This window comes from Euleptes europaea, chromosome 16 (genome assembly GCF_029931775.1).
Source record: "Euleptes europaea isolate rEulEur1 chromosome 16, rEulEur1.hap1, whole genome shotgun sequence".
Classification (NCBI taxonomy): Eukaryota; Metazoa; Chordata; class Lepidosauria; order Squamata; family Sphaerodactylidae; genus Euleptes; species Euleptes europaea.
In genome coordinates this window covers 21,997,893-22,013,706 of record NC_079327.1, presented here as the reverse complement: position 1 = coordinate 22,013,706, position 15,814 = coordinate 21,997,893, and the positions used below count along the sequence as shown (strand labels likewise).

At 53.7% G+C, this 15,814-nt stretch overlaps 1 protein-coding gene across 1 annotated transcript; it reads right to left on the bottom strand.

Moving 5' to 3' along the window:
• Positions 1–10,062: 10,062 nt before the first annotated feature.
• Positions 10,063–15,482, bottom strand: ZIC2 (Zic family member 2). Its single transcript, XM_056861831.1, has 3 exons — positions 14,438–15,482; positions 11,009–11,172; positions 10,063–10,371 (listed from the first exon to the last, which is right to left on the bottom strand). Exons 1-3 carry the CDS (start codon positions 15,480–15,482, stop codon positions 10,063–10,065), a joined length of 1,518 nt encoding a protein of 505 aa, XP_056717809.1.
• Between the last annotated feature and the right edge of the window lie 332 nt (positions 15,483–15,814).

Genomic DNA, 15,814 nt, shown 5'->3' with positions numbered 1-15,814 from the left:
TCCCTCCTGGTCAGGCTGAGCCGTCGCCCCGCTCCGGAGTCACCACTTCGGGGTTTCCATCGCCCCCCCCCCACAGCCCACTGGGGAGGTGGAGGTGAAAGGAGTCGGGGTCTCTCCAACCCGATGAAAGGGCCCCTCTTTTCCCCACTCTGTCGCACCCAGAGCTGGGACCCCTGGACCTGTTTTATTGATGTACTCATTTAGGTGCATCTTTACCCAGCCCTTCGGGCCAAGGAGCTCAAAGCAGTAGACGTCTTTCTCCCGTCCCCTATTGCATTCTCACAACAACCTTGTGAGGTAGGCTAGGCTGAGAGACAGACAGACAGACAGGCTCAAGGTCACCCAGCAAGCTTTATGGATTTGATCCTGGGTCTCTTCGATCTTACTTCTTCTTTATTATTATTTTTATTTTCCAAACAACATAAAAACAACACATACAACATACAACATACAACTCCATATGGATAGTCAATGCTCCATGCCTGATACAGGGTCTTAATCTAGTTCTATTTTTATTACATTTCTACCCCACTCTCCCCAACCCAAAGGTTGAGTGGAGATACATCATTTTTGCATTCTTTCATCATTCTGCATTATCTGACATTAATCTTTAAATCTTACAAGTAAATAAATCTTTCAAACCAAGCGGGGGCGTAATATAATTAATATAATTATCCTCCCCCCCTCCAGCAAAAAAAACGCGCAACTTAATAGTTATTGCCTTATACTTATATCAGTTACTATATCATCAGCTGTAATATCTTCTTCTATCTTACTTCGACACCCTTCTCACCGAGCCACGCTGGCCAGAACTCACCCTATACCACCCGCCCCTCCATCCAGTCAGAAGAGGCCCTAGCCTTCATGCGGGCAGGAACGTCTGAACACATCAACCCACCCAGGTAAAGTCTCCCTTAGAATCACAGAATCATAGAGTTGGAAGGGACTACCAGGGTCATCTAGTCCAACCCCCTGCACAATGCAGGAAATTCACAACTACCTCCCTCACACATCCCCATTGACCCCTACTCCATGCCCAGAAGATGGCCAAGATGCCCTCCCTCTCATGAACTGCCTTGCCAGATAGCCCCTGGTCCCAGCAATCTCTACCTCCTTAGAAGCGATCCGTTGGGATAATTGGAAAACTCTACCCCAAAGGAAAGGGAAATAAACGTGTTCAGGACCGGGATTGCAGCCTCCTGCCCCCAGTCTCCAGGCAGAACGAGCGTGGAGGGAGACAAACTAAGCATCGCAAGAACCTGAGTTCCAGTCTCCCCTCAGCCGTGAAGTTCCTTCCACGACCTTGAGCCAACCAGTCTCCCCAGGTCTCATCTACCTTGCAGGCTGGTTGTGAGGGTCAGCTGGGGACATGCCTCGTAGCTTGTTTTTAATGGCTTGTTTGTTTTGTTTTTTCTATGATTAGGTTGATTTCATTGCAAACCGCCTCAAGCAGGGCTCTGAAGAGGCGGCAGAGAAATATCCTAAATAAATAAGCAAATGTTCCCAGTTCCAGAACTCAAACAAAGGGAGGAATATCGACGCTCTAATGCAGGGGTGGGGAACATCAGGCCCGGGGGCCGTATAAAGGCCCGCCAAATCATTTGGTCTGGCCCTTCATGGGTCCTGGCAGATCTCTATCTCAGAAGGGTGCTTCCCTGCCTGAATCTCTTGGGACCTGCTGGGGACAGCAGAGCTCAAAAGTGAGTCTCGTGGCAGACATTTGGAGCCATCTCCAGTCATGCCTCTTGGCTAAATGTTTGACCAAATATAGCAGGCTAATTTTTAAGTTGATAATTTTGTATGGCCCATGAATGATGTTATAAATATCCAAATGGCCCTTGGCAGAAAAAAGGTTCCCCATCCCTGCTCTAATGTATGTAATAACTGTAAATGCGTCTTCTTTTCCCACTATCCCGTGGGTAATACCAACCCATATTTGAATATCCCGACCACCCTCTCTCTTTCTCTCTCTCTTTCTCTCGGCAGCCTGATGTAGTGGTTAAGAGCGGTGGACTCTAATTTGGAGAACCTGGTTTGATTCCCCACTCCTCCACATGAGTGGCGGAGGCTAATCTGGTGAACCGAGGTTGGTTTCCCCACTCCTACACATGAAGCCAGCTGGGTGATCCTGGACTAGTCACAGTCTCTTAGCCCCACCTACCACACAGGGTGTCTGTTGCAGGGAGGGGAAGGGAAGGGAAGGGGATTGTAAGCTAGTTTGATTCTTCCTTAAGAGATAAAGTCAGTATATAAAAACCAACTCTTCTTCTTCTTCCTCCTGAACTGTACCTCCTGAACTGTAAAGAGAGAATCTACGAAAACTTTACTTCTGTCTCAAAGTGAAATGATAGTGGTGGTGGGAAGCGCCTTCAAGTGGTAGCTGACTCGTGATGACCCTGTAGGGTTTTCAAGGCCAGAGACAAGCAAAATGGTCTGACATTACCAGCCTCAGGTGACGATAGACCTGAGTATAAAGAGAAGAGGACGGATATAATACGAATACGGATCCCAGAGAGGCCTTGTCGCTTCTGAAATACTGGCGAGTGATTTGCGGCATTCCTGAACAAGAGGCCAATTCTTCCGAGGCAAGATTGGAAACGTATATTTATTTATTATATTTCTACACCGCTTTCCCACACTGTTGAAAGTGGTGTAACCGTCTAATCGCTGAATATGATGGTACTATGTAAGTAATCATGAAGCAACCAGCCTCGAGGAGAGGACATTGTATAATGAATAATGTATACGGATCAACTCATATGATTGTGTTCTATAAATATTCCTTGTGTTATATAAACATTCAGTATACAACATCAGGACATCAATTGCTATCCACCTGTTTGCCACGTGCAGTTCTCAACACATCTGGTTGCGTAGAAATCCTCCTGATATAATTAAATATATATAAATATAATTAAACCGATATAATTAAATATTACCAAGTGGCGCCTAAAGTGTGTCCAAATTCTGGACCAAGGCCTCTGGCCTTGAAGATGGGGAGAGCGACGATCTTGCCAGAGGCAATGCGCTGACCTAAACCAGAGCAGCCGGCATCAGATGGGGGTGGGGGGGTTGGAGTGGAGAGAGATCTGGCCCCGCTCCGAGGCACGTCTAGGGCTCCTCCAAAGGAAATTAACCGGACGTGGAGTATTGTTTCGGAGGGTTGCCGTTCCTGTCGGGTTTGAGAGGCCTTTGGGGTCAAAGTCTTCCTTCGCTTGTTTACTCGGGAGTAAGTGACGCTGCTTCTAAGGGGCACCTCCTAGCGCGTATCTGAGACAGAAAGGGGCAGGAAAACGGAGGTCATTTATATGCATGGGAGGTTTTGCCTCGGATTTGCTGTTCTCTAGATGCACGTTTTCCCCATCCAGATTCTCAAAACTCTGCAGGGGGGGGGGCTTTTTTTAAAATTTGAGAATTCGGATGGGGAAAAGGTGCATCTAGAGAGAGGCAAATCCGTGGCAAAACCTCCCAGGCATAAATGGTAGGATTTGCAAGTTTGGTAGGAAACGCAGCACTTTCCCTGTGCTTCACAGAGGTCAAGCCCTGGCAGCGATCCCCTGTCCTACAGGTCCGTCGGGTCGCAGCCGATTTATGGCGACCCCCTAGGGTTTTCAAGGCAGGAGACGTCCGGAGGTGGTTTCCCATAGCTCGGACTTCCCTGGTCTCCCATCCAAATACTAACCAGGGCCGACTGTGCTTAATTTACAAAACCTGTATCGGGCTAGCCCAGGCAATCCAATTTAGGGCCCTGTACGCTTGGCCCAGGCTAGCCTGATCTCGTCAGATCTCACAAGCTAAGCAGGGTCAACCCTGGCTAGTATTTGGATGGGAGACCACCAAGGAATGCCAGGGTTGCTGTGCAGAGGAAGGCACTGGCAAACCACCTCTGTAGTCTCTTGCCATGAAAACCCCAAAAGGGGTCGCCATAAGTCGGCTGCGAATGACGGCACTTTACACACACACACACACACATACACACACACACACACACACACACACACACGCTTACGGGGAGGTGGGGGAGGAATCTCGTTCAGCCCTATGGGACATATCTTCGACCACTTGCCTCGGATGGGCATGGAAGAATGACCCCTGGCATTGCTGGAGACCAACCTCTGGCTGAACTTGCCCTTGAAATCGGCTTCTGCCTCCCTCCCTCCCTCTGTCTCTCCCCCCTAGCCTGCACAGAAAGCCTTCTTCTGAATTAGAGGTGAACAACGATCCACATATTTCTATGCGCTGGTCGCCCCTTCCCTGGGTTGGGAAAAGGGGTCACAATTCCTCGAAGTTGAGCATTTGAAAGCCTTTTTTTTGGGGGGGGTGAAAACACTGTGCTCAAGTGGTAGCTGACTCCCTTCCCCGTAGGGAAGCCCCCCTATTGGACACCCAAATGCTTAATTTCCTCTGGGTCCCGCTCTTATTAGGTGGCCGCTTCCAGGACAGCGCCAGGGAGGCTGAATCCTAAGGACGATTCTCTAGTCAAGGAGAGCTGGATTCGGATTCGGTTCTACTTAAGCCGGCGAAGAGAACAAAGCGCGTAGCTTTACTAAACCCGGTGCCTGGCACGCTTCCTCGGGAGTCCAGATTTAGACGGAGCTGCCTTCCCGCAGGCCGTGCCGGCTGTGGTTTCCCAAGGGGAGCTCACGATTCGGTTAGGCAGCTCAGACGCCCTACCTTGCCGGGGTGGCGTGTGCTCGAGGGCTTGTCTGTGGGAGGGGGAAGGGGGCTTCGCCCCAGCTCCTCTACGGGCCGCTTAGGGAGCCTTAACCTGGCTTCTGGCTCTCTTTCCCCATTGCCGGCGGCTCCGTAAAGACAGAAGGCGGGTTGCTGCAGCTGAAGACCCGAAAGTTAAAACGCCCTCGGGGGTGGCTTCGATTATTACTCTTATTTGGACCGCGACGGAAGATCTTGGTCAAAGCCAGCGGAATAGGAATAATAAATTGAAGCCGGTTTGGGCGAAGCTGAGAAAGAAGGAAGAGAGAAATTGGGGTGTGGGAAGGAGAGTGAGAAAGATATCTTCGCTCCCCCCGGGCATCTGTGTCTCTGTGTGTGTTTGTACAGCCACACTAAGAACACGTATACACATCTACAATTCCAGACGGGTAGCCTTCCCTAGTTTGTAGCAGCAAAATAAAACAGGACTGCTGTGATGCCTTAAAAGACGGACATTGGTCATTTATGCCTGGGAGGATTTGCCTTGGATTTACCGCTCTCTAGATGCACATTTTCCCCATCCGAATTCTCAAAACTCTGCATGGGGGCATATTTTTGAGTTTTGAAAATTTTGATAGGGGATATGTGCATCTAGAGAGCAGCAAATCCAAGGCAAAAAACCCCAGGCATAAATGACCGTCCATTCCAGCCCCAGTTTTCCTGAGTCAGAGCTCGTGTCTTCAGATTCGTGGGCTGGGATGCATGTTGGTAGTCTCCAAAGCGCCACCGGACTCCCGTTTCAATCCACCCGCGCAACAAACGCATGCAAAACCAGGGCTTTCGAGTTTCCTTCCCAAGCCGCCGGAACCTCCCGTGAGCGCCTAAAACCTGCCCTGGAGACAAATCCTAACGCTCTGAGTTTGCCGAAGTCGCTCCGAATCCGATGGGCTTTGCTCCCAGGCGAAACGTGCGTCCGGTCGCAATTCGAAGCAAGGCGGCCCCCTGGATCCCCCCCACGACGGGAGGGCGTCTAGTTTTACGCCGGCCGGAAAGCCTGTAAAAGTCTGTGTGCTTGCAGAGACGCCGCGGTCGCAGCCCCCTTCCCGGGTGGAGCCGGAGGAGAGCCCCGCCGGCCGCCCCTTCCAGCGCCCTTTCGCTGGGCTCGGGTATTTATCCCGCGCTCCATTGTGCGTTGGAGGTTGTTCGACATCTATCCGCCGTCATGCATTAAACATGAGACACGAGGATTAGAGACGGCTCCGCGTCTCCGGTGCTGCCTCCGGATCTGTCTCCCTAGCCCAGCCACGCTTCTTCTAACAACCGGCCGGGGGTCCCTCTCCTGTCTGCAGTTAGGCCTGGGGAAAAACCGGGCTGCCGTCCACTCCCGAGGCTGGCTCAAGTTCAAGTTCATGGGCAGCCCGGGGGAGGGAGCCCCTGGGCCTCGGCCTCCCCAGGGCCCCGACGGCAGGGGGAGGCCGCCTGGGGAGGCAGCCCGGAGGGAGCTGGGGAAACGAGGGCGGAGAGCGCCGCCGGACCGTCCCGTCGAGGCTTCCACCGGCTGCCAGGCGTGCTCTAGAGACTGCGGGGAGAGACGGTATCTCTAGGCCGGCTTGGCTGGGGGTCAGTCGGTGGGAAGGGGGCCCCGGTGGGCGCGGGCTGTCTCCCGGGACAGAGCAAGGACTCCCCCCCCAGCTCAAGATGAACCCCTGTGTCGGGGGGAGTTCAAGTCTGCAGAACTCGTCTGCGGAGCTGCCGGACGATGCTGCTGCCTGAGCCCCCCCACCCCCGGGCCTGGACGCCCCTTCCCACTTGGACACCTTGCCACCCCAAAGTGGATGAAGGAGAAAAAGCGAGGGGGCGCGTGGCAGAAGCCAGACCCCGGGAAGGAATAGCAGCACCCCCCACCCAACAATGAGAAAACTTTAAACCAGCCTGAACTGGGATATGGCTGAAGGGGGAAGGAGAGGGAAGGAGACCCCCACGCCGACTGGGGGATTTGGAAGGCAGCTCCCCCGCCCCGTCCTTGGCCACTCTCTCTTCTTTGCAGACTTCTTGCTTCTCTCCCCCCGCCCCCCCCCCACCGCTACCGCGGTCGCTCCCTGGCATCCTCCTCGTCTCCTAATTATTTTAATAAAAATTGGCATGGTGGCGTTTTCCTTTTTTATTATTTTTTTAAACACCCTGCCTAATATTATTAAGGGAGGAAAATAAGATTTTAATAGCCATTTGATTACTTCGGGGTTTGTTTTTTCCCCATGATGCAGCCGGGAATGCATGCATGAAGGGCTGGAGGGAAGGCGAAGGCGAACCCTCCGCCGGCCAGATCGGGCGGTTTCTTCGGACTCCGAACCGCTTCCCATGATGGGCGATAGAGAAGCTGGAGAGGTGGCGGGGGTACCAGCCAGCTCCCCTGTTCCTTTACCAGCTTGCAGACATTTCTGGGGTGCGGGCATTTCTCTCCACCGGCCCCCTCCTAGGCAGGTCTTTTCGGAAGTAAGGCGCCACTAAATACATCGGACTTACTCCCCGGTAGGACTTACTTCCCGGCCTTTTCCTGGGAAGGGGCTGCTGCGGTTCATCCCCGGTGGATCTTTTTGTTGTTTTGGGTTGGCGCTGTGGGGCTTTTATTAGCACTAAGAACGCACTTCCATGGCGGGGGGGGCGTGCGCGTCTCTTTTGGGGGGCCCGGGTGGCTGGCGCTGGGTTTTGGGCCAAGGCCAAACTTCTGGGAGACTTCTCCGCCAGGGGCATCCACCTCCTCCTTCCTAGACCATTTATGCATGGAAAGTTTTGCCTTGGATTTGCTGCACTCTAGATACACATTTCCCCCATCCGAATCCTCAAAATTCTGCAGGGGGGGGGCCTTATTTTTGGCCATTTATACATGGGAGGTTTTGCTTCTCTCTAGATGCACATTTCCCCTATCCGAATTCTCACAACTCTACATGGGGGTTTATTGTTGAGTTTTGAGAATTCGGATGGGGAAAATGTGCTTCTATTGAGCGGCAAATCCGTGCGTAAATGGCAGACAGCTGCCTCCCCCTGCCCGCCTCTGGCCACCCGGATTTCAGATTCCGGTCCAGAGGCCAGTGTTCACACCGTAGGCAAATCCAGCAGTCACGCCAGGATCCAACGGCCCCTCTCCTGTTTTATTCATCCAAACGCTTAAGCATCCCACCCGCCCCTACAATATCATTTTATATTTCCAAACCACTCCTCGACACCGTTTTAAATGCCGAACCGGGGTATGAGTTTTAACCAGACCTGGGTTAGGCGCTCGGTTACCCAGCCCCGAAAACCTTGGAGCTCTCCTTTCAAAGCAAAGCCCGCGAGGCAAGGGGTGCCTTTTATTTAATTTTTCCTCCCTGCAAACCAAAAACAAGCAAACCCGACATTTAGCTGATCCGAACAAAAACGGGGTAAAACAGATCACTCCACGAGACACGATGGGAAACTGCCTCCAAACTTTGCAAGATTTTCCAGCCGCAGAAGGCACCTAGCATCTGCCCCTAGAGAATATCCACTAATCATCCTTCAAACCGGCCTGCCTTCTGCAAAATAATTAATTTTATTAGAAAGCAATACAATGGGAGGGGACAAAACACCCCTCTGTCACTGCAAAGAGGGAGAAACACAATTTGAACACAGGCGTTGACTATCTAGGGAGGGAGAGGCAGCATAGGGAACCGATAATCCACAGAAGGATAGGATGCTGAATCGAGTGTAGGGTAATACAAGAAAGGAACATCAGGCTACAATCCATTGATTTCGGCTGGAAGAGGTCGAAGCAGGCGCTGAACTCTTCCTGAGAAAGGGAACCGAAAATCTCTTGATTTTAGTTGTATGGCTGGTTTTGTTAGGCCCTCTTGGTATTTAAAGAAAAAAATCTTGGCAACCAGACACAGCATTCAAATATTAGGCATTTGGGGTAAAAAACACACAATCTTTTTGACTACATTGAATAAACACAGTTTAGCATTAGTACACACGTATGATTTCCCTTGCTTATCAAAAAAGGAATTATGTGTTATCTTTTTGGAGGGCAGGCCTAGCAAAGGTAATGCAAACCCTGATTATTATTTTTTTAAGGAGACAGGGGAAAAAAAAGATGTTCAGCAACTGCAGTTTCAACACATTTTATTATATTTCTGTATGCATTACTCTTGGGAAAAAAACCATATCACAAGAAATGATGAAACCACATCAACCTTCAAATTAAAAAAAAATCTGAAACAGTTTAATGCTCACAATTGTACATATTTATAGTTAAGAAACATTCTTTATAAATACTGTTTCCTCTGTAGCAAGTTAATACCATAATTTAATTACAAATGGATAAATATGTCAACAGGTATTTACAGAAGGAAAGGTGTTATTAAGGGGGGGGGGTTGGGATACCCTAACGGCACTACGCATATTTCCCGCCCCCCTACCACCTTCCAAACAAGAACTAACAAATCGAACTGGCAAAAGCACTAAAACATCACATGTAAACCCAGCTAACAGGGAAAAATACATTCACGAGCATTGGAAGAGGAGGAAGAATTGGTCTGGCGGTGTTTCGAAGAACAGCATAAGAGACTTTGGCACCTTAATTTTTGTTTGTTTGTTTTTTTAAAAAAAACTTTCCAGTCTTATAGTTCTGAATGAAGTTTACAATCAAAGTTGCCTCTTTTGAAAGAAACACGATATTCAATACCACAATTACAAAAGAAACCATTTTGATTCCACGTTACTTTGCCCCCTCCCCCCCCCACTCCCTTCCTCTAGGTGAATCGAAGAGAGAAAGAGAAGGGAGTCTGGAAAGGGGAGGGGAGCGAAAGAGAGAGAAAGAGGGGAGCGCATCACTTTGGAGAGAGGCACTCACTCCCCCCGCCCCCAAAAAACCAAAAGGGGGGGGGGACACCAATCCATAGTTCACGAAGCGGACCAATTTCTATACAACAAGAAATCCAAGAAAACTTTGATTTCCCACCTTGCAGGGAAGAGGGAGGGAAGATTCCTCTTATGTACACAGAGAAGCTTTCCAGGGCCTGGAGGAGGCGGAGTAGGACCGAGCCGGAGGCCTGGCCGTCGGGGCGTCTGATCTTTTGTTCCCAAGGCGATGGAGCCAGGCGCGGGAAGAAGGGGGGGGGTCTCTCGGCAGCCTGCTTGCCCAAGCTCTGGAGGCCGGGGGAGGGGAGTCCTCTCTGGGCGGATGGAAGCCTGCGGGCTGCTTTTAAATCCTTCTTTTCCTTCTTCTTCGTTTCCCCCCCCAAAAGAGAGGCTTCTCTCTCTCTCCCCTTCTCTTCCTTTTTTTTTTTTTTTGGCAGCTCCCAAAATGTCCCAAACGTGGAAACGAAGAGGGACGAGGAAGAGGAGAGCGGGCGGAGGCGGCGCCCGGCGTCCCGCAGCTCCCCCGAGCCGTCTTCAGACGTACCACTCGTTGAAGTTGGAGGTGAGGCCGCTGTGGCCGGCGCTGTGGCCGGCGCTGCTGCCTCCCCCGCCGCCGCCGCCGCTGCCCCCGCCGCCCCCGCCGCCGCCCCCGGCCCCGCCGCTCCGGTGCACCGCGGAGACCGCCGCCGCCGCCGCTGCAGCCGCCGCCGCCGGAGACAAGTTAGCGGCCGCCGCGGTTTGGCTTTCGGCGCTGGGGGAGACCAAGCCCGGCGGGGTGGAGGACTCGTAGCCGGAGCTGGCGGCCGGGGACGACTCGGAGCCCTGCGGGGAAGATTCGTGGACCTGCCGGGAGGAAAGAGAGAGGAAAGAGGGAAGAGGCAGCCGAGTCAGTCGCCCGTCCCCACCGTCGCGCGTAAAGAAAGAAAGAGGAGGAGGCCCGAAGGGTCTCTCCCGAAAACCCTCCCGGCCGCCCTTCCCTTCTTCCAAGCCCACCCCCACTCAGGAGGCGTCCAAAGCCTGCGTGGATTGGGGGGGGGCTGGCTCCCCCTCCCCTGAATTAAATCCCTGAAAAGACACTTCTGTAAACTCCTGTGCCATTTATGCCTGGGAGGTTTTGCCTTGGATTTGCCACTCTTTAGATGCACTCCTCCCCCCACCCCCGTCCATATTCTCCAAACTCAACAATAAGCCCCATGCAGAGTTTTGGGAATTCGGATGGGGAAAATGTGCATCTAGAGAGAGGCAAATCCAAGGCAAAACTTCCATGGGGACAGAAGTAGCCGCGCGTCGGAGGGGCAGCCCCGAAGGCTCTCTCTGCAAGCTCTCCTCCCCCGGGCGTTCCCCCCAGCTTACTCGCAAGTAAGCCTCACCGATTTCAGTGGGGTTGACTTCAGAGCAAGGCTGCCACTAGCCGCTAAGGGAGTGGGGGCCTCTCTTCCTTCCCGGGGGCCCGCGCCGGCTCCCTCCCACGCCGGATTACCTTCATGTGTTTCCGCAGGGAGCTGGGGTGCGTGTAGGACTTGTCGCACATCTTGCACAGGTAGGGCTTGTCCGAGGTGTGGACGTGCATGTGCTTCTTGCGGTCGCTGCTGTTGGCGAAGCGCCGGTCGCAGCCCTCGAACTCGCACTGGAACGGCTTTTCGCCTGCAAAGAGAGTGGGGTGGGGGAGGGGGGAGGAGAGAGAAAGGCCAGTGCGGTGTAAGGACGTGTGTAAACCGGTCTCCCCGCAGACTCCCAGCCCAATCCGGCAACTTTCCCCTAGAATTAAAATTTTAAAAGGACCTCGAGAAGACTGGGGCCATTTATGCATGGGAGGTTTTGCCTTGGATTTGCCGCTCTTTAGATGCACATTTTCTCCATCAGAATGCTCAAAACTCAACAATAAGCCCCCCATGCAGAGTTTTGAGAATTCAGATAGGGAACATGTCCATATAGAGAGTGGCAAATCCAAGGCAAAACCTCCCAGGCATAAATGGCCTGGGACAGCCCTGGCTGCTTGGTAACAAGCGCTCCTAAATCTTTTCGGCATATGTCCATTTCTCCAGCGGCTGGTTTTCTTTGGAAGGCCCCTTGATTTCAGTATTTTCCGGAGAGTGGTGCTGGCGAGGAGGAAGCCCGCATGCATGAGAAGTTTCGCCTTGGATTTGCCGCTCTCTTGATGCGCATGTTCCCCATCCGAATTCTCAAAACTCTGCATGGGGGCTTATTGTTGAGTTTGGAGAATTTGGATGGGGGGGGGATGTGCATCTAGAGAGCGGCAACTCCAAGGCAAAACCTCCCATGCATACATGGCCGTACTGAAATAAGTCGGGCTTACATGCTTTTTTTTTTTTTTTTGTTAAAGAAGCCACAACAAATTGTTTAGCTCCAACCTGAGTGCCAGGATCCCAACTAGGACCAGACAAACGGGAATTTCCAATAGCTTTCGGAACTGCAGATTTGGATAGAGAGAACAGATACTAGGAGGGTTGACCAGAACGTATTACAATTCCCTTTCCTCATCCCCTAAGGAAACCGAGAAAGAGAACCTGCCTTTTACTGTTACGTCTCCCGTGTTTAGGGCATTTCCCTTTTCTTTTGTTTACACTGCTTTTGGAAAGCCAGGCATCCCCTAGAAACCAGATGAAGCCATTTATGCCTGGGAGGTTTTACCTTGGATTTGCCGCTCTCTAAATGCACATTTTTTTCCAATCCAAATTCTCATAACTGTACACGGGGGCTTGTTTTTTAGTTCTAAGTATTCGGATGGGGGAAATGTGCATCTAGAAAGCAGCAAATCCAAGGCAAAACCTCTCATGCATCGCCTCCCCCATTCGCTTTCAAAACAGAAACCACCACACCGTCCATCGCTTCTAAACTTCACCCCAAAGTCTCCAACGTTGCTATACATGTTTTTTTCCCCTCCCTTCCCCTTTCCTGCGAGGACATTGGAAATCAACCCACAGATATCCGCTATGGGGAGGGGGGAGAACGAGAGGACCCCCGGCTCAGCCAACAACATGCAAACCCGTTCCCTTGAAATCTGCCGAGAGATTCTTCACCCTCTTGCCAGATTTCCGAGTAATTTGAAGGTGTGAGAACTCCACCTCCCCCACCAAAAAATCCCCCCCAAGAAATCCGAGGTGAGAGAAAGGTGCAGTTTCACGTGCAATTCCATTAGCACCTAAATTGTTTCTCCCAGGCCCCCGCTCGGAGCCCCCCTCCAAAAGCGGCCCACCCCAGGCAAATCAACGTCTCGGATTGCTAAACCTTGTTAACGCCCGTCTGGCACCTAAGCCTCAACACTTCAGCGAACGACGCCCAGAAAAGGTCCAGAGAGGGTTTATTTTGCTCCTTTCTTTCTCCCCAGTAAATATTGATGCCCGGAAAGCGCTCAAATGTTTGACTGTCTTTTTCTTTATCGGGTGGTGTGGGGAGGGGAGAGGCGAGGATCTGGGCGGGAGAGGAATGGCTGGCGCTGGGGGGAGGCGTTTGTTCGGTCCCTCTGCCCCGAACCGCCGGCTCTTTTCTCGCCCGTTAAACCTCCTTTGGGGAAGAAATCTTGTGCCTGAGAAGTTTGTCAGCCTTAAAAGCCTCTGCCGGTTATTGTTCAATTTTAATAAACTAGTGCAAAACCACATTCAGCTGCCCCAAGTGAGACTTCCAAAACACTTTTGGAAATGAGGAAATTTTACGGCCCTGCCGCGACCCATTTAAATTTAATGGGAAGCAGCCCGTCCGAAGGGGGGGGAGAGGCAGAAACTGGGGAGGGGGCGTTTTACCCTCCATGTTAGTATTGTAGAAGAGCCCCCCCCCCAAAAAAAATAGAGAGATAAAATCCTCCACTGCCTTACAATTCCTCACACATTTCCAGAGGGGCATACGCTTCTTGCTTTGTCGCCCCCCCCCCCCGAGTTTCTCCAAATATATGCGTTTCTCTTGATCCTTTTCAACGCCTGTCCTATGCGAAAGTAAATCCAGATGGATTTCAAGGGAAGTCACCTCCAAGTCGACGTGCTGAGGAAGTGTATATTTACTTGGCCGTAAACCCCGCCGAAACTAACCGGACTCCCTTCGAAGAAAATTGCGTTCTACGGATTACCCTACAATAAGGTGCATTCGGATTTCGCTCCTGACTCTAGTGCCGGACTGTATATGGTAATTTATGTCTGGGAGGTTTTGCCTTGGATTTGCCACTCTCTAGATTCACATTTTTCCCATCCGAATTCTCAAAAGTAAAAAATAAACCCCCCATGCAGAGTTTTGAGAACTTGGATGGGGAAAATGTGCATCTAGAGAGCGGCAAATCCAATGCAAAACCTCCCAAGCATAAATGACCACATGACTCCCTGGTTGCTTCTTGGGATTTCTCCGAAATGCGGCTCCTGGTTCCGAAGTGGAATTCGTCGGAAACCCTGACTTCCATGAAAACGCGCCCAGGAGCCCGGGCCCTCCTTGGGCGAGTCTCCGAGCCTCGGGCACGTTCACAAGCACATTTATTTATTTTTAAAGCAATTATTTTGGCAAGCCTTTTGAACATCAGACCTCCTCAGAGGGGAGCGATGGGGTACCGGGAAGGCCTTACTTTAGTCCGGTGTGTGTGTTTGTCAGTGCAAAAACGCCCGGGAGGGTTTTGCCTTGGATTTGCCGCGCTCTAGATGCACATTCCCCCGCTCCATCTGAATTCTCAAAACTTTGCATGGGGGGGGGGTTATTGTTGAGTTTGGAGAATTCGGATGGGGAGAAATGTGCATTTAGAGAGCGGCGAGTCCAAGGAAAAACCCTCCCGGGCGTTTTCGGCTACGTGCCTGCGCGCAAAAGGTTGGCTCGCCTGGCTTTGTTGTGCTTTGAAAGGGAGCGGGGGTTGTCCAAATACCGCCTCCCCCTCCTCCCTCTCTCCCCCCGCCGCTCCTCCCCCCCCCCCACTGACCTGTGTGCGTCCGCTTGTGGATCTTGAGGTTCTCGGAGCGGGCGAAGACCTTGCCGCAGCCCGGGAAGGGGCAGGGGAAGGGCTTCTCGCCGGTGTGGACGCGGATGTGGTTGACCAGCTTGTACTTGGCCTTGAAGGGCTTCCCCTCGCGGGGGCACTCCTCCCAGAAGCAGATGTGGTTGCTCTGCTCGGGGCCCCCGACGTGCTCGACGGAGACGTGGGTGACGAGCTCGTGCATGGTGCTGAAAGTCTTGTTGCAGGCCTTCTTGGGGCTGGCCAGCTGCTCGGGGTCGACCCACTTGCAGATGAGCTCCTGCTTGATGCACTGCTGGCGCATGTAGCGGAAGAAGGCGCCCGGGTGGTGGTGGTGGTGGTGGTGGGCGTGGGCGTGGGGGTGGGCATGGTGCGGGTGGTGGGCATGGTGGGCCGCCATGTTCATGCCCATGTTCATGGGGCCGTACTGGCCGTGCAGCTGGGCGGCGGCGTAGGGGTCCGTGCGGGGGCTGGCCACCTGCCGGTACTGCTCCGAGCGCCCGAAGACCTCCCCGGGCAGCCCCAGCCGCATCTGCCCGTTGAGCACGTTGGGCGAGCCGGGCGCGCCGTGCTGCTCGCCCAGGCCCGGGAAGAGGAGGTGGCCCTGCGCCTCGGCGTGCGGGTGGTGCAGGCCGCCCCCGGCCGCCGCCGCCGCCGCCGCCGTCCCGAAGAGTCCGTGCTGCCCGCCGCCGGCTCCGGCCGCCGCCGCCGCCGCCTCGCCGAAGCCCCGGCTCCGGAACAAGAAGTCCCGGGGCGAGTTGAAGGGCGGCGCGGAGTAGTGGGCGGCGTGCGGGTAGGCGGGCGCCTGCGAGCTGAAGGCCGAGCCCTGGCCCGGGGACAGCTCGTGCGCCGCCGCCGCCGCCGCCGCCGCCGCGTTGAGCTTGAAGGCGTCCACGAAGCTGTTCTGCAGGCTCAGCTCGCGCTCCTGCATCTCGGCCGCCGACGGCGGAGGGTGGCGGCCGAAGCTGCCCACGCCCAGCGCCGGGAACTGCGGCCCCGCGTCCAGCAGCATGCCGACGCCGCCGACGCCGCCTGGGGCGCGCCCTCGGGGGCGGCCGGCGGCCCGCAGGGGGCCGGGAGAGGCGGCCCGGAGGACCCGGGAGGGAGGGAGGGAAGGATGCCGGAGCAGGGGGGACCCTCGCCGAGCCGAGCCGCGCCTTTCCCTGCGCCCAGCCTCGCCAACAGCCCCGCGGGGGAGACCCACACGCGCGCCCTGCGCTCCTCGCTCCGCGCACGCCCTTCGCCAAGCAAACAGCCCCGGGTCCGCGGCCCTCGCCCCCCCTCACTGCCCCCCCTCTCTTTTTCTATCTCCCTCTGGCCGCCCTTCTCCTCTCCCGGCTTCTT

Excerpts from the sequence above, each read along its gene's own strand:
- ZIC2 (XM_056861831.1), bottom strand. The coding sequence starts at position 15,482 with ATGCTGCTGGACGCGGGGCCGCAGTTCCCGGCGCTGGGCGTGGGCAGC. Across the intron at positions 11,173-14,437 it reads CCACAAGCGGACGCACACAG|GCGAAAAGCCGTTCCAGTGC; the intron begins GTCAGTGGGGGG and ends CTCTCTTTGCAG. Across the intron at positions 10,372-11,008 it reads CCCTGCGGAAACACATGAAG|GTCCACGAATCTTCCCCGCA; the intron begins GTAATCCGGCGT and ends TCCTCCCGGCAG.